This window comes from Ambystoma mexicanum, chromosome 2q, assembly GCF_040938575.1.
Source record: "Ambystoma mexicanum isolate Mex_15411 chromosome 2q, UKY_AmexF1_1, whole genome shotgun sequence".
NCBI lineage: Eukaryota > Metazoa > Chordata > Amphibia > Caudata > Ambystomatidae > Ambystoma > Ambystoma mexicanum.
The window spans coordinates 122,450,480-122,476,735 of NC_090924.1; the positions used below are offsets into that span (position 1 = coordinate 122,450,480).

The 26,256-nt window shown below is 44.8% G+C and overlaps 1 protein-coding gene across 11 annotated transcripts in view; it reads left to right on the forward strand.

The window, feature by feature from the left end:
• Positions 1 to 26,256, forward strand: part of JMJD8 (jumonji domain containing 8) — a 284,182-nt gene that overhangs the window by 55,880 nt on the left and 202,046 nt on the right. For all 11 annotated transcript variants that reach the window (XM_069647028.1, XM_069647026.1, XM_069647029.1 and 8 more), the window contains exons 3-4: positions 2,196 to 2,288; positions 12,266 to 12,314. In XM_069647028.1, the coding sequence (XP_069503129.1) occupies positions 2,196 to 2,288; positions 12,266 to 12,314 (142 nt within the window). The remainder of the gene's footprint in view (positions 1 to 2,195; positions 2,289 to 12,265; positions 12,315 to 26,256) is intronic.

A 26,256-nucleotide genomic window follows, 5' to 3' on the forward strand; every position in this document is an offset into this window, starting at 1 on the left:
CATTTCGTACTGCCATTCCAAGGCAGGGAAACCTCTTCTACGACGGCCAAGAGCTCATTCAACTAGAGCAGCGGCATCGTCGACGGCACTGTGGGCCGGAGTCCCTCTGGGGGACATCTGCATGGCGGCTACCTGGGCGGCTACACACACCTTTACCCGCCATTACTGCCTGTCGCAGCAACATGCCGAAGATACCCGGATGGGACAGGCGGTGCTCCGACACCTATTCCAATAAGGTAAGCCCCGGCTGAGGGGTCGCATCCTGTGGAATTTAAGACTGTATGTGGTTCGTTCTCCTATGTTAACGTTTTCTAATGTATACATGATGATAAGGAACGGGCTTTGCGAAGAAAGTATATGGGTTTGCATGCACGCCTCCTCTTTGGGGGTGATACTGCTATGTAATCTATTCTAAGCATGTGAATCCATGAAAGATCCAATGCTGGAGAAGGGAATAGTTTCTTACCTGTAACTCCATTTCTCCAGCATTGGTATCTTTCATGGATTCACATGCGCCCGCCTGCCTCCCCTGCACATGCAAACCGGTTCCCCCACTACTTTGGGGGCCGAAATCTGAGGGAGCGCGGGGGCGGGTCCTGTATTTATATCATGACGTCCTGACGGTACGGGCACGCATGATACAAAACGAGGTGGATAGGACGCATAAGCGTCGAAAAATTTTTCCTACGGGAAAGGGTCTATATAATGTACCGGGGATTCCCAGCCTGACGACGGGGAATATTCTAAGCATGTGAATCCATGAAAGATACCAATGCTGGAGAAATGGAGTTACAGGTAAGAAACTATTCCCTTACGGAATGTAAGTATTGCAGAAGCTTGGGTACATTTATATAGCTCTTTTGTCCACAGGCTTGCGTTCTTCGAAAATCTGTCAATAACAACTGCAATATTCATCTCAGCATACTCATTAAAGAATAGGCTGAGTAGTCCCACCAGGATTCAAACTTATAACCTGCAGATTACGCACAGAACTCCACAGGAGCTAATTACCTTTTAGCTGTGCATTCACTTAAAGAGCTTTGAATATGCTATTTTATGTAATATCATGTTAATAAACTTTTATGTTGCCCCAATCACCACCACAGTGGTTTTGTGACGTTGAGGCTTGTCTGGATAGTGGCATATTGTACCCTCACCCAGAGTTAATGAGACTGTGGTTTGTGGGGGAAAGAAAAAAGTGATAACGGTGGGAAGACTGGAGAACTGGGAGTGGGCTTGAAATAGACAAGTGGAAAGATACAAGGGGTTTTGGTGTAGAGTGTATCATTGTAGTAGCAAATGTGTAATCATTGTCAGTGGATCAAACTAACGTTGATTGCATGAAGAGGAAATAAAACTCACCTGTAATGCTTAATACATTTCAATGAGGGCCGTTTCTAGTGCATTGATTGTGTAGTACTAGAATAGGTTAGAGCATCATTGTGTGATGGGCTTGAGATTTGTTCGATGTGCCCTTGAAATGTGGAGTCTTCCTCACCAGATAGTTTTTAAACATCTGTCCCGGTAAACCAGGAGGATAATCCCGGGTGCCAAGCCAACTGGCAGAAGTTCTAAAACAAAGAGTTTGCCAAATAAAGTTGAATGTGGGGAACACAAAAGGGAAAGAGGGAAGGAGAAGAAGGGATAATCAGAATCCTCCACGAGCCATACCTGACTGGCCAACTGATGAGGGATGGAATTTAATGATCAATGTTAGGTGATGTGAGAAAAGTGTAGTGAAGTAAACGGGAGTAAGCTATCAAATGCTACTAATATGTACCCAGCTATAATAAGAAAATAACACCATACCTCCCAGCCCAGGCTGCGTTAAAGGCATAGGAAAAAACCTCCTCTATTTTGAATCCCAGATGGACACAGTGCGTCTGCCACTTCTTTAGGTGATGTAGATATATGTGGCCTGTTTAATGATCCTCCCAAAACTAAAATGTAGGCGTACTTACAGTGCCAATTTATCTACTGTACAATATTGACATAGCAGAAAAGTACATTGCAGGGATAGCACAGTGTCTACATGTTGGTAACTATTACAAGTATGTGTTATGTTGTCATACCTATATCCAAGGATACAGTTGTGCAATGGAATTTATGTAGTATACACAAGATGCCTGTTATCATTACGTTACCAAATGTGCATAGGAGACCTATTAGCCTATCACTTCTCACACCTTTTTCAGGTTTACAAATAGATACACAGCTCCCCAGGAAGAAGAATACTGCAGCGTGGAGAGGAGAGACGCCTCCCTGACTTATGCAGAGTTCATTGAGCAGTAAGTATGAAATACTGATTGCAGAAGTCTTTTTCAGGTTTTAAGTATATTTCTAATAGTTGGATTGCCCAGGACACATCTGAAAAATAAAATCCTTTTTTATCTCGCTAATTACTTTAGACACAACTATGCATGCAACAACAGCTAATGTAGTAGTACTGGTATTTTTTTAAAAAAAGTGAACACTATCCTAGAAGGGAATGGGGAGGAGAGGTAGTATTTAGTGCACTCTTTAATATCTGTAATCTTCCTCTTTAAACTTTATAATTCAATATATGTCTGTGTGTCCCTCTCGCCTGTTCTTTATCAATTCAACCATTATTTCTTTACCTGCATGCCTGTGTTTTTTCCATCTTATAATTTCTCCACATAACTATATAGCTACCTCACTACCACTATGGCTGTCACCATACTTGTATATAGTTGGTCTACTACTTCTCTATCAATTGTTCAGACTCTCTCATCTGTCTGTAAAATGGCGTACGAGTCTTGCTGATGCTCGGTATTTCTATTGGAAACCTTGGAAAGACCTGCTTACGTATTTAAATATACATTTGGCCATAATTCACTGGTCAGTTTGTCCATAGGCCCCTAGATATTTGTATGTCTATGTAACTGCACAGAACATTGAACACAAAAATAATAGTAGAGTCTTCTTTTAGTGGCCAATGTCAGCTAATGGCAGAAGTGGCAATGGCACCACTTCAAAAGAACAATATGGAGAGGTAGGCACATTCCTTCACATCCACTTGCTCTGAGGAGGCAGGCCCGTGGAAGAGAGCAAAGCCAGAAAAAAGACCGTCGGAAGTAGAGAACTTAAAGATATACTTAGTCTGTAATCTCCTGGCACAGATTTGATTCAGGAAGCAGAGGCTAAAGTAAAGAGCGTGCTATATCACAGATACTGAGTCTGTGACTATCAGTGAGATAGAGAGAGCAACCAAAGAACTATGACAGCAGAGTACCTTTCACAGTAAAGCATGGATGCCCCACCATACAGGAGTTGTGCCAGCAGAAATCAAGATAAAGAACCCCACCAAACAGAAGGGGAGAGAGAAAGCTAAGTGATGACCCCTTTGTTTTCTTGAGCCAGAGAGGAATGAGCCAGAAAACACTACCGCACGAGAGAGAGAGAGAGAGAGAGAAAGAGAGAAAGAGAGAGAGAGAGAGAGAGAGAGAGAGAGAGAGAGAGAGAGAAGCATTAACGCCTTATTGTATTCCAATCGCGTTCACCTGTATTTGTGTATGCTATTCTGATGCTTACTATGTTTCATGTGAGCCAAGAAATTCATTTGCATGTTCACTCTGTTTATTTTAAGGCTTGGGTGCACATCAGATGTGCATTGTATCGAGGAGACTTGGTTCGTGGATCATTAGTTATCTGCACTTAATGACCTGGCACCACCAGGCTTTTTAGTCCTTACAGCGAATCATCTATAAGGACACAGGGATGGGGTCGCTATTATTTATAGGAATGCATTTACTATGACATCTAAATATAACCCTGGTGTGGATGTTCAGAGGTCTTACATCCCAAATGCACCTATAATTCTCTTTCCTCTCTAGATACGTTGATTGTCTATCGTCCGCAGGAACCAGCACAAGGTTCCAGATGGAGTTTAGTTATTTGGTTGCACAACTCCTCCCTTTTTGCTTGTGCCTTTTGATTTTGGGTGACTTCAATTTCTGGATGGTGTGGGAAACCTAAAGGTGCTCTCACATGTACTCCCCAGGGATCTTCTGTTCAGGTGGCCATGGAATGGCCATCGCTTTTGGATCCCGTCCCTGGGGGTGGACAAGCAAGAGAGGATCACCTGAGTGGAGGGTCTTTGGGGATTGAAGAGAGGGTACCTGAAGGTGAGACATGGTATCCCCCCTTTTCTAATACTGACATACCCTCCCCTCCATTAGCCTTTATGGGCTATTGTCAATCTCATTATATCATCCCTAGTAATTGAGTACTGAGAAGAAGAAGAGGCAACTAAGAGCAGTGAAGATCTCCTATTGCCAACACCACTCTGGTGCTATGACGAAGAAAAGAGGCTAAACATGTCACAATAATGGCCTTAAACAAGGTCAGGCAATTGGGAACACCTTGTTTCACCTGCAGCCCATTATTAATGAAAGAAAGTATGACATGTGGAAGTCAGGGATGCCTAATGAGAGGTGTGAGAGGCGTGCAGGAGCAGAATGAGAACAGAACCAAGTTTAGGAGTCCTGCCGAGCAGACCGAGCCGGACCGGGAACTCTTGTGGAGGAAGGCAGAGAGCAGAAGCCATTGAGGAGCGAAGGCAGAGCCCAACACAAAGGCCGGCGTACTTGGAAGGAAGTAGCCGGCGAGGTCAGCGTTACCGGCAAGTTGCTCTTCCTGTGTGGCAGAGGCTGCTGAGCAGAGCAGCCATAACCCGGTAAGGCTCTCAAAGACACTTGAAACTCTGGGTCGCTCCAAGGGGCTGATGATCCCATATAATTGAACCTTGCTAATATTGAATACCGAACCTGATGGAAGGGGCTGCTGAGCCCGCATAAGTATATCAAGCAAATATTAAATGCTGAGCTTGATGAAAGGGGCTGTTGAGCCCATGCGAGCAAAAGCAACATATATTGAATACGGAACTTGATGAAAGGAGCTACTGGGCATGTACAAATAAAACTTGCATCCATTGAATACTGAATTGTTTGAAAGACATTATTCAAGCTCACACAACGTAAAGCTCTACATCTTGAATAGTAAATACCAAGAAAGCATGGTTAGAGGGAACCAAGTGAGTGCTGCAATGCTGGATATATTCAATGAAAAGAAACTTGCTACTTGAACAAAAATACAAAGCGTGTACAACTATCAGAACAGTCCAGAGAAATCAAGGGTCCCAGGGTTAGAAAACACTTTGGAAGGCATCTGAAAATCCTGCAATTAAATGAATGTGTTGTCTTGTGAACTGTTAAGCATCGGTTTTGGGGAACTTATGGTTGCGTGACCTGTTATGGGGGGACCGTGCAGTCTGACAACTGCGCCTGGACCAGAAATGTTCCTAATACAAACATTTTCATCATCAATACTTAAAGCTGGTTGCGTGACCAAAAAAGCAAAAAAGGAAAGTATGGAAATGAGGTAAGCAGGAGGTAGTTCAAAGGAACTGAGTACCAACAAAGTATCAGGAACGTAGATAAGGCCAGGAAGAAGAGGAATACATCAAAAACTAGGAAAGAAGATGCAGAGGAGGAAGAGAAAGGGCGAAGGATACGCAGAATCGAAAACAGCATCTTACCCCAAAGATCCAAGAGCAGGGTTGCAACGCGCGGTGCGAACGCCGCGGGTGGCATGTATAAGATGAAGCAGCCACCATGTTGGAAATAAACTAGACCAGTCAAGACGTTCCGGAGGAGCATAGTGGAATGTTAATGGTGCCTTAAGCACCATTTCCTCCATAAGCTCCATGTGTTTACCATGAAGACATTGGGCCTCATTACAAGGCTGGCGGTAGACGTGCCTGTAATGCAGACACGGCTGCCGCCATTATTCATTTTTTTCTGGTGCCCAGAAATGGGCAATTACCAGGTAATTATGGCCTTGCTGGACCCGGTATTTACCCATTCCTGGGCGCCTGAAAAAATTCTTCCCATTCCCATTTGAGCGCCATATCGCTCAATGGGAATGGGAAGGTCGGATGCACCGGCACCGTTTATAACGGTGCCGGTGCAGCCGACATGCTGTGCTTGCGGGTGCCTTTTATTCAGCCAGGTCAGACCTGGCGGAATGAAAGGCACCCGCAAGCACAACTCAAGAGTTTGCTGGTCCGGATACAAAGGTACCGGCATGCTTACCGGTACCGTTGTATCTGGACAGGCAAGCTCGTAATGAGGCCAATTCTCCTTTGTCTTATAGTACTCCACTCCACTTATGCTACTGAGGTCTTGCATCTACTGACAACCAGATATATAACTACAGTTTCAGTACTTTGTGACACAACCACAGCTTCCTCCTTTGCGTGCCCTTTTTCCATGAAGGTTCAAGGGTTGGTGCTCAAACTTGAACAATGAATGACGGATATGGGGAGGGGTGTAAGTGTGTGTGTGTTGTGTGGTGTGTGTCAAATGGGCTAATGAACCTTAGTTTTGTATTTCTTTTTTATCGTTTTAGAATTCAATTTTTCAGTCTTTGTATAAAGCTATGCAATCAGGATAGTACATTTTAAACAATTGTGGAAGGTTTAAAAGAGGAAAGTCAAGGAAGGGGGATTCTGATAATGAGAGCCAGGAAAGAGAAAGAATAAACAAAACAAGCAGCGCGTTTAAAGAGGGCTAGAAAGATTAGAATACCCTCATACTATAGGGTCAGACCTAGTCCTACCGATCATATATTTTTGTTTTTATCAAGGTCTCTGTTCGAGAAATCGTAAATGTATCTTATGTTTGACTCTTATTGCTGTTTTTGTTTTATACATGTCTCTGTTTTACAAATGTGAAAGGTTTATTTTCAAACCAAAATACATTAAAAACAAAAGAAATCATATATTAACAGTTTGTAGGTTGCAGCCTTTATATCACCAGGAAGGAGAATGGGGAAAGTCTGTGTGGGAGGGTTAAGAGATCAGTGTCATGATCCTTGTTGGTGCAGCAGGTACTCTTTATGTATCCATTGATTTATGTCCTTCAGTGTTTCCCTGCAATCATTTGGGAGATCTGAATCGTGAATTGAGAATTTTCCTTTCCTGCTCATCTTTTCCTATTTTCTCTTTGTTCTTCCTCATATTTAAATGTTTGCTTTACTTGTGTTGGCAGTTCCCATAGTGTATTTGCTGCTTTGCAACTCCTTCCCTTCCATATACAAATCATATTATTTTTACCTTTTACGTTTGTAGCTTTCACTATTTCCGCCCTGTACAGAAACTGGGCAGTATCGGTCATAACATATGAAAATAAATCTTGCCAGTTCATATCAGAGTATGCAATCTTCTACATTTAGCTTTTTCTTGGTTGTATATTTTCGGCGCCTCAAGAGTTGTGGGTGAGACCTTCTCTTTCAATCAGCTCACAGTTGCAAATGTCACTTTGGAACAATCCCCTTTTTATTTTAAGCTCTGCTGTTCTGAGTTTATTTGTGTTGCTTCTAGGCTTGAGGCATTAACTAGAAGATGTTGTATTTCTGAAGGTTTGTCAAAAATAGCTGGCCATGTGTAACAAGGTCCTCTGCCTGGCTTTGGTGGCATTTAGTAGTTTGACCAAGAGGGCCAGGTGTCGTTCTAAGTTATCGCCTCTTGGGTCAGTGGGTGGTATGGGGAGGATCCCCTGGTCACCTCTACATGGCCCCCATCTCACGGTAGGGGGTAGTGTTATTCTACATGCGTTAGGCTCCCATATCAAGTGCAGTAGTAACAGGCAGGGAGCCAGCATGGCATGTAGCAAATATGTAGATTTATTCATACACTTTGTGCAGGGGCCCAGTTATTGTTTAAGTTCATTGTAGACAGGAGCACACCCACGGTCCATCTGCAGGCATACCAGCTCAAGCCCCAAATGACCTACTCGGAACACTGACATGTCATGATCCAGCCAATACACACTGACCTGTCGTTCACTCAGTCACCAACATTCTAACATCATGCAGCAGTGACCAGAAGGACATTTGCATAAGAAGACAGAGCTCATACAACCCATTCACAACCACACATAACAGATGCTCAGGTTGAGGAACTGTGTCAAAGGAGAAATAGAGAGGTGGAAAACAAATGAAAACAATGATTTATTGTTTCCTCTGCGTTAAACCTTAAACTCCTTCAGCATAGAGGGGAGTAGATAACAGCCAAGATGCCACTCATTTAAGTGATCCGATCTGTCAGCTAAGAACCCGTAACATCAAACTTAGAAGCACTGTGGACCTGGCAGCAACAGGACTTTGCATCAGGAATACCTCTACATACCCCATTTCTGGGTGAAGTCACACCGGTATTGTGGCAAACACAGTACTTGGTCCAACAGACATACAGCTCCACTCACAGAGTCTAGCACTTACATGCAGCAACCTCTGCCGGAATGTCTGAAATTCAAAGCAGCAGATTTGCGGTTTAAACTCTGTGTTCAACCTCAGGCAGGAAGTCAGACTCCAAATATAAATATACTTGAAACAAACTCTCTATTATGCTTGACCCGATTCAGAACATGCAAAAGTAATGGTTCACAGCTAAAACCATCTGCTGAAGCCCAGCCCAGAGGAAGAAGCACCTGACAATGCAAATGTCAATCAAAATGGTGGAATTGTGGGTGATTAAAGCAGGAGCTGGCCAGGCCACAGGAGTTTGGAGGACAGTTCATCTTGGAGAGTGGAGCAGGTTGGAGAGAGAGAAAAGAATTTGGAAGAGATGGAAGGTACAGGAAGGAGCATAGAGGAGAGTGTAGCTTGGAGAGTGGAGGGGGTTGGAGGTAGGAAAGATTTTGGAGGATTTCGGAAACTAGAGTAAGAGGAGGAACATCTGAATGTGGTTGGAGGGGAGACATACTGGAAGGTGCTGAATGTCAAGAGGTGTAAGGAAGAAAGATTCACATAGTGGCTGGAGAAGAGACTCAAGGTTGTGGAAGGAGGTGAACATCAGGAGGAGATGGCAAAGGAAACTCAGGAGGAGGTAGTAGGAGAATTGCAGGAGGAGGTTGGTTAGGAACCAGAGGGAGACAAAGGAGAGAACCTATTCAGTCACGTTAGGAAGGCCAGTGAGGGCAATCTTGACTCATAGTTGGTGATTGGTGTGATACCCCTATCAGAAAGACTCCAACCCATTGGGTCTGGCAATAACATGTGGCATGGCATCAAGTAGGACCAGAGCAAGAGAAGTTGGGCGGGTGAGGATAGGAGTCAGGATCCTAAGCAAGGGAGCTGATGGAGGCCCTCCCTTGCCACACCGAGAGCTTGACAAAAAAAGGGTCAGTAAATCCCTTAAACCTGTGTCTGGGAACCACGCCAGGAGAAGAAGAGAGAATCACTGAGGAAGGGTCTGTCAACCCCTTAAAACTGAGACTGATTTTTGAGGAGTAACTTTACTACTTCCTTCAACTAGCGGTTGAGATCCAGCGACGTCTGCTTGAGTGGAAGTGTTATTTTTACACTGTAAGTCATGGGGGAGTTTCCCACCCATTGTGAACTATACAGACAGTTGTACTGTTGTCTTAGTTTGAGTTTTTTCTGATCCCTTTGTGCCTACAACTTATATCCAGCCTATTTGTGAGCCCCCCCTTGACCTCCTGACATTATGGTATCTTTCTCTGCATCTCTAGTCACCCTTCACCCTTTTTTCAACTAAGACTATTGTGATTATGTCCTCAGCCTAGTTCTGGGGACCACCAAGACGATCACTCAGGAAGCTTTTTGCCAATCCAAGCCACTGGCCTTTATGCCTACAGGTAGTATGGGGAGGCTCCACTGGTCACCCCACCTTGGTCCTTGTAATAGGCAGGTCTTTGAGGTCCAAACCTCCCCCACACTTTCATTAAGCTGATATACCTAGAGCGGACAGGCCTCCAACAAAAGAACTTTAAAAGGAATTGATCGTTTACCAGAAACATTAAAATTCAAGAAATTCACTTCTAAAATGCTACCATAATTGAATGTCAGATTCCTTATTTAGAGGGGGTTACTAACATGCAAAGAGTTCATTTGTAAAACTGCATTTAACTAAATTTGGTTATACTGTAAACAAGTCTTTACTCTGTATAGGAATTAGATAATGTTTGCGAGCCCCCCTTGACCTCCTGACACTATGGTATCTTTCTCTGCATCTCTAGTCACCCTTCACCCTTTTTTCAACTAAGACTATTGTGATTATGTCCTCAGCCTAGTTCTGGGGACCACCAAGACGGTCACTCAGGAAGCTTTTTGCCAATCCAAGCCACTGGCCTTTATGCCTACAGGTAGTATGGGGAGGCTCCACTGGTCACCCCACCTTGGTCCCTGTAATAGGCATGTCTTTGAGGTCCAAACCTCCCCCACGCTTTCATTAAGCTGATATACCTAGAGCGGACAGGCCTCCAACAAAAGAACTTTAAAAGGAATTGATCGTTTACCAGAAACCTTAAAATTCAAGAAATTCACTTCTAAAATGCTACCATAATTGAATGTCAGATTCCTTATTTAGAGGGGGTTACTAACATGCAAAGAGTTCAATTGTAAAACTGCATTTAACTAAATTTGGTTATACTGTAAACAAGTCTTTACTCTGTATAGGAATTAGATAATGTTTCAAAACATGCTGCAGGTTGATTAATGTAGTAGTCCTTGCAAATGTGCCTATAGCTGAAAAGCATGTGTTGACAAGAATTGAATTGAAAAGAACTGACAAGAACTAGATCAGAATTCAATGGCTAAAGTTGGCTTGAATATGGCTAAGAATTGTTAAAAATTAACAAAAGGCTTTACAATTATAATTTCCCCAGGCCAGTTGTTTGATTAAATCATGTGCATTCAGGGGTGACAGCCCATCAGGTATAAGCCCCGGGTGCAGAAACTCACTGAAACACTGACCTTGTAGTAGGAGGGAACATACTATAAAAGCACCGATCACCAGCCTTGCTATATGGGCTGCAGGAGGCTTGCTTTTGGTGAAGGCTGGAGTTTGGGGAGCGTTGGAAGAAGCAGTATTGATAAGGAAAGTGGAGAGATGGAAGTAGTGGTGAACAGCAGGAGATGGTGATAGCAGAAAGGAGGAGACAATTGTCAAAGAGGAGATGTTAACAACAAAGAATAGAAATCGACAGGAGGAGGTAGTAGTCTAGATGGAGTTTGTAACAACAGAGGGGGCGGAGATGGAGTAGTAGAAGATTGCAAAAAGTAAGGGAGCAATAAAGGAGGTGATAACATAAAGAGAAGGATGTTGCAGGAGGAGGGAATAACGTCAGGGTAGACATGCAGAAGTGAAGTTGGTGGCAGGAGCCTGTGTGCAGGAGGAGGTGGTGAAATCCAAGCAGAAGGCATTGTGGAACAGCGGTGACTGCAGGGATAACATCAGGCAGAGGGAAGAAAGCTGAGGTAAGAACATCAAGTGGAAAGGAATGGGCCCAGGGGGGAGAGAATGAAGCAACACTCAGTAAGAGCAGGCAGATTTCAGTCAGCCCTAGGTAGGACCCAGATGATGGGAGGTGGAACAAGCCAGGGTCAGAGAGTTTTCTATGATATCAGAGAGGTAGGCAAGGACAAACCAGAAGGATACCCAGCCCAAGACACAACACAGGGGCCACTCTTTAGCTTTGTCTAACATATTTGTCCATTGACCTGTCTGCTCACAAGGCTTCAAACCATATTGAGTCTTTCGTTATCTGACCCTGTAAAGCCTGCTTCTAGTTCAGACCAAGGAGCATAATTCTGATCACCCTAAAGCCTGCAGCGCCTGAGAAGGAGTGAGGTAAGCCCTCACAAACTGTACAAACTGTGATCTTTGCTTCTGAGGCCAGGAAGGCGTAGTTACCCAAGAGACATTGGCCGAGGGCAGGTTCATGAGAAGAGAACCATCCTGACCTTTTATATTTCTTTATGAGCTTCCCATTTTTATCTGAGTTTCCCATTCCTAGTACCAATCCCCTAATAAAGATGGTGAACTCCTAACATTTGGTCTTGAATGCTCACCTGATCCCAGCTGAAACCCTGTGACCCTCTCATGTCCCTCAATTAGGAGGGATCTGATATTTCTCTTAGAGATCTTCATCTCAAATGTCCAGAAGGACCTTTTCAGAATATTTTTACACTGACTCTCAGTTTTAACAGTAATGTGTGAATTTCTAACGTTTCTTTAAATAGTAACCTGCACATACCTCTGACATTATATTTTCCATATTGTGCCTCTAATGACATTGGACAGAAGGTAGTTCATGTGCATGGTGTAAAAGGGGATGTAAAATTGATGGAAGGTCAAATTACCATTTCAGGTAGAGACTTAGCAAGGATACTAAGTTGTTTGTATATATATTTCATTATCTTTTTTGTCTTACACACACAGGTACGCCTTCTCCCGCCCTGTGATTCTTCGGGGGATCACAAGCAATTTAGTAAGTGTTTACCTTTTACTACTCTTAGGCGCTGGCTATCGGTTGCTCTTGAACCAATATTTTCTCTTCTGGGTGAACAGCCTGTTCCAAACTGTATTCTAAGATTTATCCACACTGGTTGTTCTCCCAAGATTGATTGTTGATGTAGAATCTTCAGCTGCTATTTGTGTTTCTGGCTGCCTATTGTAAAATGTTTGCCTACAAAACCACTCCAAGGCCAGGGTGTTTATGCCCTTGTGTGCAGGCCATTTCTGTAATTTATTGCACAGATATAGCCCAACCATACCCCACATAGCTTGATTTTAGTTCAAAGATACCATGACACTACAGAGTCAGCACATCGCAGTAATCCAGGAGCATAAGGCTCTGGAAGAATAGCAGAGGCACGCAATTTGGTTTGCTCACAGAGCTTCAATTATTTGTTGTCTGTGCCCTGTTGCTGACAGTGCTTTTACACTCCAGCACCCAGAGTGAGTTCTTATAGACTTTATTGAAAAAGCAAAGTGCTTTGCCAAGGGTCGCTGTACAAATGCCATATTAATTACCAGAGCAGTCCCATTGCTTGGGTGCTTTACATAGTCCTGATAAACGGAAAGGTGGTGGGGAAGGTGCTACAAACGGTAAATTCAGCATTACAGATGTGTTATATCATCCACTTTTAGACCACACAACAGGCAAATACTACTAACAAAAAATCATCAGAAACAGCAGACACATAGGAGCTGGCACCTCGCTTACCTCACACAGGTTTGTCAGCGTGCTTATAGAGAGCCGTCAATGCCATTTTCCTCAGTTCTGCCTTTTTCCACACCAGCAAGGTAAGAACGTCAGAACAGAAACATAAGCATAATATGATCACTTGTCGTTTGCTTCCAACATGTATTTAAGATGGCAGTTCCTTAAGAGGGGCATGTGGGAGGGGGATGAGGAATCTGTGGGAGCAATACTCTGTCCACCAGTAAGAACTTTACCAAAGGTATATCATTTGTTTTTCTAATTGTAAGGAACTCATGGTTACAACAGTAAAGACAGACACAAGTGATCACAGTTCAAGGGTGTTTATTAAACTGTATAAATGGGTGAGAAAATCTAAACCTAAATCTAAGATGGAAGCAAACTACAACCATCAAATAATAATAAGGCAGTCGTAGTAGCGTCTTGTCAAATAAAAAAGGCCTATACTAAAAAACCTATTGCCAATCCTTACCGATAAGTTACAAAATAGTGTAGAAAAGAAAAAAGTGTTCTAAAAAAAATAGGCAGGATGGTATGGCTGGGGTCTCCATTCCCCATGTTTTTAGCACGGCACAAGGCGGGACTCCTGAACACAGAACACTCCTGGGCCTCACCAGCACGAGGTTACAATTAGTTTCCAAAACATCAGGATCTTCTGTGGTCAAGTCTCTTTTACACAAAGTATCTTGCGTCAGAGGACCTGATGTGTTACCATCAACAAAAACAAACATTCCTTCAATAAATCTTCATGGGGCGATTACTTTTTGCCTTAGAATCCCCTTCTGCCGGGCTCCAATCCCTCGTACAACGTGGGCCTCCCTCCGTCGGGTTCACTACGGCCTTTCATTCACAATGTAACATTCAAGAGTCTCAATGTCTTTTTAAACAACCATTCACTGGTGACAACCCTCAGCCAGGTTCACTCTTGTCGACAAAATATTCACGGGTGTATTACTGTTCACCGCAGTTCGCAGCAGCCGGATTCACATTTGCCAAATACACAGTTCACTTTGCTTTCTCAATATGCAGGATTCTCTTTCCTTAGCTTTCCCTTGGCATCCCTGGGTTCACATAGCTATTCTAACACAGTTCATGGGTTGTGCATTATCATCAGAAAGCAGGGGTTCCCTTCCCCTAGCTTTCTTTCGGCATCCCTCCATCGGGTTCACACTTGCCTTAGTTCACAATGTTCACAATTTCATCAGAAAGCGTGGGTTCCCTTATCCTAGCTTTCTCTTGGCATCCCTCTGTTTGGGTCACACTTGCCACAGCTCACAAAAAAGTCATTCTAGACATCTTCACTTTACCTAAGTCTGGGTTTTAGCCCCCAGTCAGGATTTCCTTAAAGCCCCCAGCCAGGCTTCACACAGTTCAATTAATATAATTCACTTCCCTTTACGTCAATGAGTGTGAGACTTTCGATTGTACAAGAGGTTTCACTCAACCCTTGTATGACCACTCTGACTGCTCACACCAGCCTCTCCTAGGGCCTCCTGGTACTTGTAGTTTCACCAAAGGGGACCAGGCAGAGTCCTTCGAATGAGCGCCCACGTGGCACCTGACCACTCTGCAGCTTGTCCTTCAATGGACTTTCTTTCAAGCTTTAACAAGATACAAGTTCTTTGTTCACAGGTTCATACAATGTTGCTGTTCGCAACCTTGGGCTCAACACAGTCTAGTTTGCTATCAGTTCTCTTCGACTCACCGGCTGTGCTGAACTGTTGGAGTTTCTTGTCTCCGGAGTCAAGGACGGCACCACGGCGGCAAGCACTTCTCCCCACTTTGGCTATCAGCGCGGGAGGGCCCTGTGTACCATTGACACCTGTCACACCACACTCCAGCTGGACTTCCCTTCCGGAGGCTTCGTGGGTCTGAGTTGAAAAGGTCAAGGGCAATTCCCTCCTCGTCGTCCTTTCAGGTCTTGCCACCTTTCTCCTCTGTTTGAACTGCTGGTTCAGAATAGCTGCTTCCATGTGTGTTCGGCTGTGCTCGAAGTGTGCTCTTGGGCTCCGCCTTTTATCCCTATGGGGAAGAGAAAGGGCCGTCAGGTGTGTGCAACTATTGTCAATTGCCTGACTTTGCCTGACCCTTGTGTTGGGACATGTCAGGTAAACGGCTCTGGTGTTAGTCTGTTGTTTGTGTAGGAAAGTGTTTGTATTGGAAAGGGGGGGGTTAGATTCTCTAGATATCCCATGGGTAGGAAGGGGAAAAGGTGTTATAGGGAAGGGGGTACCGCGTCTCACCCTTCGGCGTCCCACCTTCACTCCCTGAAGACCCCTCATCCAGGTGATCCTCCCCCACTTGTCCACCCCCAGGAACTGAATCCAACAACGATGGCCGTTTCCTTGTCACCTGGATGACAGATCCCAGGGGACTAGTAATTGAGACACCTTCAGGTTTCTCACATAATGGACACATTTCTCCCACAAATTCCTCATCTTTTGAAAGTGTCCTGTGATGATTCATGGGAATCTGTCACTTTTCCCCAAGGGGGATCCTTTCCCTGTGAGGCTAGGTAGGTGAGCCTGCTCTACAATCCCCTCCCTAGGGTTAGAGGCAAGCAGGACCTCACCAGGACATACTCCTACAGTGGGGACAAGGACTCTCGTTCTGATGAGTAACTCCCTAAGAAGCACACCACCAACATACCTCTAGAAACATCCAGTGAAGAAAGTTATAAAGAGCATACCAAAATGTGTTATAGCCATCAAGATACTTTGGCTATTCCTCAAGGGAAAAATCTGCATGATACTGAGACGAAGTAAAAGACTTGTGAAGGAATACAGATCATGAAGCAAACAGAGAGATAGGACTGTGGTGTTATGCTGGGGAAGGCCCAGGAAATCGCAATAAAGGAAGTAGGCAGAGACTGGGAGCAGAGCAAGAGAACCCATGAGTTGCGAACGTGATTTGAGAAGTATCATGCAGGAAAGCTGCAGGCGCGGCATCCTGTGTAAACGTGGAATCTAGCTGAAGTTTCCAACATGTGGCATTGGAGAAGAGCAGGCAAGAGAGAAGCCGAAGTGAAGGTGAGGTGTCGTAGTCCAGAATAGGAGCTATGTGGTGGCGTGACCAAAGTCGAGCAGAGGTGGATCAGCAGGCTTGTTAACAACGCTGATACCACTTCGTTGACTGGAAGGAGAAACAAACCGGTAAATCAGAAACCGCAAAGACCCTGTGAAACCGCAAGAACTACGAGGGGCCAACCTGACAAGTGCAGAAAAAAGTCCCAGCCCCTCGAAAGTCCCGGTGACATTGTCCTCGATCACAAGAGGTAATGGGGAAAAGGGGAGACTCAGGAGGGCAACTGGAGAGAATTATTACTGGCATGCTCATACTCGCCCCATTCAAGGCAAGATATTTGCTTATTCGTCCAGATCAGATATTGAGATTGAATGAAAAGAAGGAGAATCATTACTGGCACGCTCATACTCATCCCAGTCAAGATAAAGCATCAAGAGTGAAAGATGAAAAAGAAAGAGAATTATTACTGGAATGCTCATACTCGTCCCAGTCGAGTTAAGACACTAAAGTGGAACGATAATCCTTACTGGAAGGTTTATAATCCAGGAGATCCAGGCGGCAACCGGCAGATATTACCAAATAGGAGATACTGAGAAAAGATTGAAATAGAAAACAAGAGTCAAACCCAAGGTGAAGCCAACATGGCCGTAGGACATGGGGGGAACAAGGGGGACAACCCCCCCCCCACAATTTTAAGTGGGGGGGATATAATGGCATTTATTCCCCCCAGAAAATGTAAGTGTTGTGCACAGTGCCCACGATTCTTGTGATTTCTGTAACCTGTTTGCAATGCACAGAGGCGGTTGCTGTCAGAAACATTTGTGGTGACTTTTCAACTTTAAAGGGCCCGATTCATGGATTTATTTGCACAGTTCAAAGGGACTTTGCACTGCTTAAAAGTGACTTTGCACTGCCAACCCAAACCCTGATTCATGGAACTGTGTAAAGTGCATTCTTGGCATGCAAAGTCAGTGCAAAGTCATTTTTGCAGTACAAAATGAGTTTGTACTGCAAAAATATACTTTGCACTGCAAAAATACACTTTGGGTCGGCAGTGCAAAGTCACTTTCAACCGTGCACAAAATTCCATGAGTCGGGCCCAAAAATGTGTCTTTACATGACATTGGCGACGACTTGGGATCGACATACACTTCCCTGGAACACTGACACAAAACTGTCTAATGACTATCAGTGCAAATAGCAAAATTTACTTCTGGTCTTCCCTGCTGTCGGCGCGTTGCAATGTCTAAGCTACTGCTTTCGCTTACCTTGTTGCCACAACGCTGTCCGGAGAGGATCTACCCTTCAAGACTATGATGGGTTCTGCACCTTAATCAAACAGACCTTTGAACGTCCAGAAACCACTTTTTCGGCATGTGAAGACCTTTTTGATGCCCACCAGGGCTCTGTGGACGTGTTAACTTATATCTCAAGTTTCAAGGCATTAGCGCTTCAGGCAGGCTGGCCTGAACAAGCACAATACGCAATCTTTCGAAGAGGTCTGAAAGAAGATATCAAGGACGAGCTTGGCCGGATGCCAAGACCTCCTTCTTTTGCAGAGCTACGCTCCTCAGTCCTTCAAATTGAACACTGTCTGGCTGAAAGAAAGAATGAGTGTCGCAGGTACAGAAATTGATCGTTTTTTGGTGGTCCTTCTCAGGCGGCCCTTCCCTCTTCCTCCTCCCTCCAAAAAGAAGAGCCAATGCAAATCGGAATTACCCGTGGCCCACTCACCATGGAGGAGCGACAACGTCGCAGAGAGAAGGGATTGTGTGCCTATTGTGCATCAGAAAAGCATTCCATCAACAATTGTGAGGAGCTAGCATCACGCCGGTCGAGAAACAGTCTTCCTCGGAGTTGAAAGGGACGAACTGCCGAGGAACCATATTCCTTTCCAGTCCCTATGTTTCTTTATCGGTCTCTTCCTCTACACAACCTATCACCGAAGATTCCCGATTAATGGTGATCACTGTTCCGCTCAAAATCAAAGGCGAATGGATTGAGGCCTTGGCTTTACTAGACTGCGGCGCAACCAGAAATGTTGTTGATACTCACTGGGCAACCAAGATGGGAATCAACAGGATCGAAAAACTTGAAGATCAGAACGTTGTAGGCGTAGACGGTACCCCAATGTCTTTGTAGGGCCGATCACACATTTGACCGAAAAACTCCATCTCAAGATATTCAAACACTCAGAGACGATATCCTTCGACATCATAAGAGCCGCTCATTTCCCTATCATCCTTGGTTTATCTTGGCTCCGTCGGCATAATCCCCGCATCGATTGGACTCAAAATCAATTGGGCTTCAAATCTGAATATTGCAAAAAACATTGTTGCTTGCAGACTTGCTTGGTACAGATTCAGGCTACCAATCCCACTTCAAGTCTTTCCATCGGTATCCATTCTTTACCGGCAGAGTATGTCCAATTCAAGTTTTCATCGACCAGGCTATCTTGGAACTACCCCCTCATAGACCTGAGGATTGCGCCATCGAGCTGACTTCAAGAGTTTTGGTGCCGTTTGGGTGGATGTTCTCTCTATCACAGGCAGAGAAGCAGGCTCTCCGGTGCTATTTGGACAGTAACTTACAAAACGGCCTGGTGCAACCTTCTAAGTCCCCCGCAGGGGCTCCCCTCTTCTTCATTCCCAAGAGGGATTCGACCGAGCTAAGACCTTGTATTGATTTCCGGGGGTTAAACAAGGTCACCATCAGAGATAGGTATCCAAGGCCACTCATATCAGACATTTTGGAAGCGGTGCAAGGGGCCAGAATATTCACTAAACTCGACCTGCGTAGCGCATATCATCTCCTCCGCATTCGAAAAGGGGATGAATGGAAAACAGCTTTTCGCACCCCTTTGGGTCTCTATGAATACAGGGTAATGCCCTTTGGATTGGTAAATGCTCCAGCAGTATTCCAAAGATTTATGGACCGTCTATTCTCCGATCTGATGTTCATCACTGTCATCATCTATTTAGATGTTATACTGATTTTTTCCAAAGATCCAAGACAACATATTCATCATGTCTCCGAAGTACTAAACCGTCTCCAAGAAAATCACCTTCTTGTCAAACTTGAAAAATGCATTTTTGGGGTAACCTCAATACCCTATCTAGGATTCATTTTATCCCAGAAGGGGTATCTATGGATGAACAGAAGGTCACTGCTATTTTGGACTGGCTTTCTCCCAACTCAGTTAAGGAGGTCCAAAGATTCTTGGGTCTGGCTAATTACTATCGCTGGTTCATTCAAAATTTCTCAAACGAGGTTCTTCCCATCACTTCCCTCTTAAAGAAGAGTCCTCTTCCATTTCATTGGACCAGCGAGGCTGAAAAAAGTTTTCAGCATCTCAAGTCTCTCTTTTGCTCTGGCCCGATACTCCGGCATCCCAACCAATCTCTGCCCTTTACCATCGAGACGGATGCCTCTGCGGCTGACATTGGGGCAGTTCTGCTCCAAACGTTTGTTGGAACAGAACATCCCATTGCCTATCTCTCGAAGACTTTAACATCTATTCAAAATAATTATTTGGTTCTGGAGAGAGAATTATTGGCAAAGAATAGGCATGCGAGACGTGGAGACATTTACTCCAGGGCGGAGCTCAACCTTTTACGATTCGTACGGATCCCAAAAATATTAAGGTCCTACAATCTATGGAATGTGTCAACTTGCGCCAAGCCCGATGGGCTCACTTCTTTGCTCAGAATGATTTTCACATTACTTACCACCCTGGGAGTCAAAATGTACTGGCAGATGCTCTGTCCAGGAAGAATATCGGAAATGGTACTTCCGCTGGTCCAGAACGGATGTTCCCCTATCACCTCCACATTGCAGTAGTAAACACCTTTCTACAGCAAGTCAAACAAGCTACGGAATGATTACAACCACTCACGTCTGTTGGTCTCACCAAAAGGGATGGACTCTGGTTCAAGGATCAGCCGCTTTACCTTCCCACGGAAGAACTCAGAATGAAGGTGATCCGATTGTGTCACGACAATCTCACGTCTGGCCATCGGGGAGTAGCTGGAACCCTGGATCTCGTCCAGCGTTTGTATTTTTGGCCCCAGATGCGCAGGGATGTGACCGAATATGTTCGGAAGTTTTCGGTATGTGCCAAAGCCAAGTACCATTCCGGCAAACCCATAGGTCTACTAGAGCAGACTGCCCTTTCTACTCGTCCCTGGGGTACCATTACCACAGACTTCATTGTTGATTTGCCACCTTCCGATTCTTGCACTTGTATCATGGTAACAATAGACACTTTCTCCAAGATGGCGCACTTCTCCCCGTTACCAAAGATACCATCCGCTGAAGAAATGTCTCAGGTTTTTCTCCGCAACATCTTTCGCCTGTATGGTATCCCAGATAAGGTCATCTCTGATCGAGGGACACAATACACGTTGAGGTTCTAAAAGGCAATGTGTCAGCGTCTAGGCATTGAATGGGCGCTCTCTTCTGGATTTCATTCCCAGACCAATGGTCAGACGGAGAGAGTGAACGCCACCTTAGAGCAATACCTCTGCTGCTTTTGCAATCTGCAGCAGGACAATTGGGTGGCACTTCTTCCTACAGCATAATTTGCTTATAACAATGCCAGACACTCGGCTATGAAAATGTCTCTGTTCTACTCCACCTACGGACTTCATCAAAAAAGCATCCATCCCGTGTCCGTGAGTCAATCACAAATACCAGCCATCAAAACTATACTTACTGCGATTAAAGAGGCCCAATCAAACGCTTCTTCCAGTCTCAAGGATACAGCCCAGTACAACAAAAGACAGGCGGATTCTCACCATAAGCAAGGACCTGATTGGGATGTAGGATTGAAGGTATGGTTATCCACCAGATACCTTCCCCGGTGGGCCCATCCGTCCAAACCATCTCCCCGATACTTAGGCCCTTTTCCTATCCTTGCTAAAGTCAACCCTGTATCTTATAAACTTCGTCTTCCACCTAATCTTAAACGCATTGATCCAGTCTTTCATGCTTCTTTACTCAAACCTTTTTCTCAGTCTCATGGGCGCTCCACTTCAAACTATGCACATCTTAGGGCTGACAATGAGGAAGAAGAACACGAGGTATCCCACATTTACGATTCCAGAAACCACAAGGGAAGACTGCAGTGTCTGATTGGATGGAAAGGGTACCCCAGATCGGAAGATTCATGGGAACCCCTGGCTCACATCCACGCCCCTAAGCTACTCAGAAGGTTTCATATCTTCCATCCCAGTGAACCAGGGGGATGACCTTCAGACAGGCGCATACTGTCATGCGCACGAGCGCATGGAAGAAGTGGCAGCTGTTTCGGTGGAGCGGCCATTAGAGTTCCGGCACACTTCTTACTATTGCACGGGTGATGGTCCAGTCTTTTTTACGTTTTCTACGTTGCGGCCGCAGATAGCCGGAAGTATTTACTTCCGGTCTTCCCTGCTATCGGCACATTGCAACGTCTAAGATACTGCTTTCGCTTACCTTGTTGCCACAACACTGTCATCTTTTCCTTCTTTCGGTGCTGTTTCAATCTCTCTCTGCCGCTTCCCGTTCCCTTTTCATCTTTTCTCTTCTCCCATTCGCATCGTGGGTTTTCGTTTCCTCTCCCTTGGTTTCCGTGGGTCTCCGCTGCTCTGTGCGGTTGCTCCCAGACCATCTTTTTGCTCTCTTCCCATTTCTTTTCTACTTGCTCTTTCTGGTTTCCCCGCCTATCTGTGAACTACAACCATCGCTGCAGCTCCCAATACCTCCGGATATTCATCCAAAGGCTACCGCTGGTCACTGGCTCACGGACTTACCTGCAATCCAGCCTCCATCTAAAAAAAGGTTTTTTTTATGCCTGTGGCTTTTTCCCCTGTCTGCCTGTCTTCGGTGACGGGGCTGCAGTGGCCACAGTTTACGGGTGGCCGCTGTGGCTTCACACCGAGGAGGGATTACTGCATCGATTACTCACAAATACCGAGAGACCACAAGTTACGCTACGGATTCCAGTTCTACAGGTGAGGAGTCGGAGGAGGGAAGTGGGTCGGATGGATCTGACACGTATTGTGACAACAACACTTGCATTGGTGTGTTTACAACAGGGCCTTTTCAGCTCCTGCATTTGTGCATGACTAATCCAATGCTTTGCTGGGTGCATGGTGTCATGAGAACATAGCTATTTATTTATGTATGTATTGGGTATTTATAAAGCGCCTAGAGAGAAAATGGTTTCACTTTCCAATGTAAGTTGAAAGGCAGAACCCCCCCCCCCACTACTACAGAGGATAAGGAAAGACAGGAGTACTTTCTGAAATCCTTCTTGGGAAAGGGCTCTAGGGTGAAAATGTCGGGTACCAGCAAATTCCAGAAAATGGCAGATCCTCTGCCAAGGAATCAAAACGTTATAATCCCTCACTCTTGAAGAAGCGCAACTACTGGTCAAGTGCCCAAAAAACGGCTGCTTTAATTCGAAAAAGTTTAATAGGGATGACTCTCTGAATATTTCCGGTGATAAGTAAGTGATAATTATGGAATGATATTGCCTGGGGGATGGCCCTATAGAGCCTGTGTGGCCTGGATCTTTCTAGGCATCTCCTGAGGGAAGCAGGAGTGTAATTTATTCCCTTAGCCCTTGTTATGTTTGAAATATTAGTGTTTACAAATTTTTTGTTGTTATTCATTCAGGGGAGGCAAGGAAGAGGGATTATATGGGTTGAATTTGAGCCTAGTTGGGTTTCTGTAAAGAACTCACATGATTGCATGTTAAGGGACGTTAAAAATAGGATGACACTCTTGCCTATGAATTACCTTCAAAATCATGGAAATGGATGCCATTAAAATCACTACCTCTAATGTGAAAGGACTGAACTCCCCTACCAAAAAGTCACTACTGGCGATAGAAATCAAAAGACATAGGGCCTCATTACAAGTACGGCGGTAACCCTGCCGGTGCTACCGGCGGGTTGCCGTCTGACTTGCAAGAGTTACCAGCGCCTGACTTGCTGGTAACACCGGGGGACTACAACCCCGGCGTTCTGGAAAGTCAGGCGCCGGTAAATTGTAAATCCCCATTCCCATTGAGTCCCACTAGGACTCAATGGGAATGGGGACCACGGAAGCACCAGCACTGTTAATAACGGTGCTGGTGCTTCTGTGAAACTCTGCGGGCAGGTGCAGTTCTGCCCGCCAGGTCTCATCCTGGCGGGCGGGACAGCACCCGCCCGCAGAGTCGGTCTGTGCCAGTCCGGTAACAACGGTGCCGGTAGGCTTACTGGCACTGTTGTTACCTGACCGGCACAGTTGTAATGAGGCCCATAAATTGGCTATTCTATTCCTTCCAGAAACTCATTGCAAAAAGGAAATATATTTAAGATACATGGTCGACTCATTGGTCAGTGCCTCTGGTCCTCAGCTCAGGCGAAGAAGCGGGGGTGTGGGAATTATCTTGAACTCTGACATGTCTCTGGACATCATGCAGATTAAGAGGGACCTGAAAGGAAGGCTTCTATTGATAAAGGGAAGATTCTCTGGAACTCTGTTAACCTAGCAACCCTATAGGCCCTAAACAGGCCAACTTGGAAATTTATCAAAGCAGCATTTATACAGTTGGATACATGGGAAGAGGGCAGGAAAATCTTCAGAGGCGATTTTAACATTACGGGATCTCTGAATCCAGACAGATAGGTAGACATAGAGTACTGAGAATCATCTGTTTGAAGATAATCTCCCGACATAAGCTTGGTGCAACTCCTGGAGAGAGGTCCATCCTAAGGCAGGGGGTGATACCTTGTTGTCTAACCCACATCAATCCTTTACCAGCAGTTGAAGCGTATGAAAAGAAGTTGTGGAACTATGTTCCCTGCTGGTCTGCCTCTGCTCCCCACAAACCCTGTCGCCACGTTCCCTCCCACGCACAATACAAACCCCCAAATAAATGTGCATGCTGTTTAAGAGAACGTTCAGTGGAATGCACTGAAGAGCAAGTTTCAACTCCTTCCTACACTTTTATTTTAAAACGAAACCATCCCGGAACAGTTTCTTATTAAAATAAACATATAGGAGCAGTAAAACTTAATTTAAAAAAGGAGAGGCGCACCACTCCCACCCACTTCAACCACTTACTACTTACTTATTGAGTGATGTAAAGAATACCTTCTACAGAATGTGCACACACACACACACAGAATTGGATGGTCAGACCACAACATGGTACAAATCAATATGAGCTGGGAGGTGGAGACTCGTAGAGATATCAGATGGCCGTGCAACAACACCCTGTTTAATGATCAAGTCTTCAGTGAATATTCGAAAGAAGAAATAAAATAATATTTTAACACAAACAAAAATGAAGACGTGGACCGGACACTATCTGTGAAGCTTGTAAAGCCAGATCTAAGGGGTTATTCATAGCCAAAGAGAGACGAAACCACCCAAATTCTACAAAGAAATATCTAACTTAAAAGAGAATCTTTCAACAAAGGAGGGCGACACAGACCGTCTGATCAATGATATCCAATCAAAAAAGCAAGAGTTAAGGAAACTTGACCTAGCAAAGGCACATCCCTCCATAAAGAAGGTAAAAAAAAACATATGAGAAAGGAGATGGAGCAAGGGTGATTTTGACAAATCACAACCCTCCTCAGCTCGCTGCTTGCTTTGGGACTATACTACCAGGAAGTATACAGGGGGGAGAAAGATGGTGACGAGGTGCCTCTTACAGAATACCTGCGATAGATGGACCTCCCAAAATGGACTCATGAAGAGTCAGCATATTTAGCAAAAATTGCCCTAGGGCAAAAACCATGCTCTTCCGGTGCATTTTTTCACGGGGAGGAAGGTTGCCTTGGTGCTAATACAGAATGATATCAGCACTAGTGCACTTTGCCCCGCTGAAAAATGGATTGAAAGAGCATGTTTTTTGCATGAGGGCAATTTCTTCCGTAGTGCTTATACCATGAAAAAATGTACTTATCATGGTGCAAAGGTGTTCTAATATGGCCCCACTGTTTTTTTTTGCACTGGGGCCTATTGCTAATACCATGCAACTTTGCACTTGCACTGGTGCTAAGTTTCTATAACCTGCCCCCAGGTCTCATCTTTCAAGGTTGCACTACAGTGACTCCTGCATGCCAGTGGTAATTGCCTTCCTCCGCATAAACATTAAAGCCAAGAATATATTGAGTGTCCAAGACGTGCAATGTGCTACTGGTTGCAGTTAAGAAAAATGTATTGTATGTAAAATGCATTGGCAAGTAAAAATTGTTGTTAGAAGTGGAAAGTTAAGGCCTGAGCGGTATTGTACGACTGCCTAGATCACCTATTAAATTCGGACTATACATGTTTTTGGAGACTTATTAAATTAAGGGACTATTGCTCCACTTTGCATTGCATGTTTACTTGACCGTTGTCATGTTCCATGTCAAACTTGTATCAAGTGGTATCATTCAGGGTGAAAAATGTGCACTCACCATGAGCTATGGGCAAATTAGAACTGGTGTGCTGCTCGTATGTATAGCATTGAGGTGGCGAGTGACTTTTTATGGCTGGCCAGTAGCTTGCAACTTACATTTTTGCTCCCTGTTCAAAATCAAAAATTAGGTATGTTTTAAGGTTTTGTAAATATTAATAACTATTGCTACTTTGACGTAAGAGATTGCCAGATTATTTTGATCAAGTTCTCCCCCACATGCCACTAACCTTCTGTTCAAGCTTGTGGAACTGCCTCAGAATACTTGACTCGCCCAATCTTCAAACAATAGTAAAATAGCACCAAACAAAACACCATATTGGGGGGTGTGGCTTAAGGGCCATGTTTTAGGACGTGTGCTCCGGAAGCTGCTCCGATCGATCCTGCATGATCCTTTAAAATCAATATGCCTGCAGAGTGTATTTACATCTTGCAAGACACTATCGTGTATAAGAAACCCTGGTGCCTGCTGTGTTGAAGTACGGAAGTCTGACGAGGCGCATACAGGCTGCAACACCGTTTGCAAGTTTTATCTGGAAAGTGTTGCGAGATACAAAATGGCCGGCGCAATGAACAAAGGCTGCTGTGGCGGCCGACAAGCTATGGACCGGACAACAGCTATTTGGCGGTGAGTGAGGCACTGAAAGCGGGTGCCTAGGCCCCGGAGGCGGAGCAGCCAGCGAGGGCTCACCTTGCTTATCTAGAAGAGCAAGGAGGCGGATGACCCAGGGAGGAACAAGC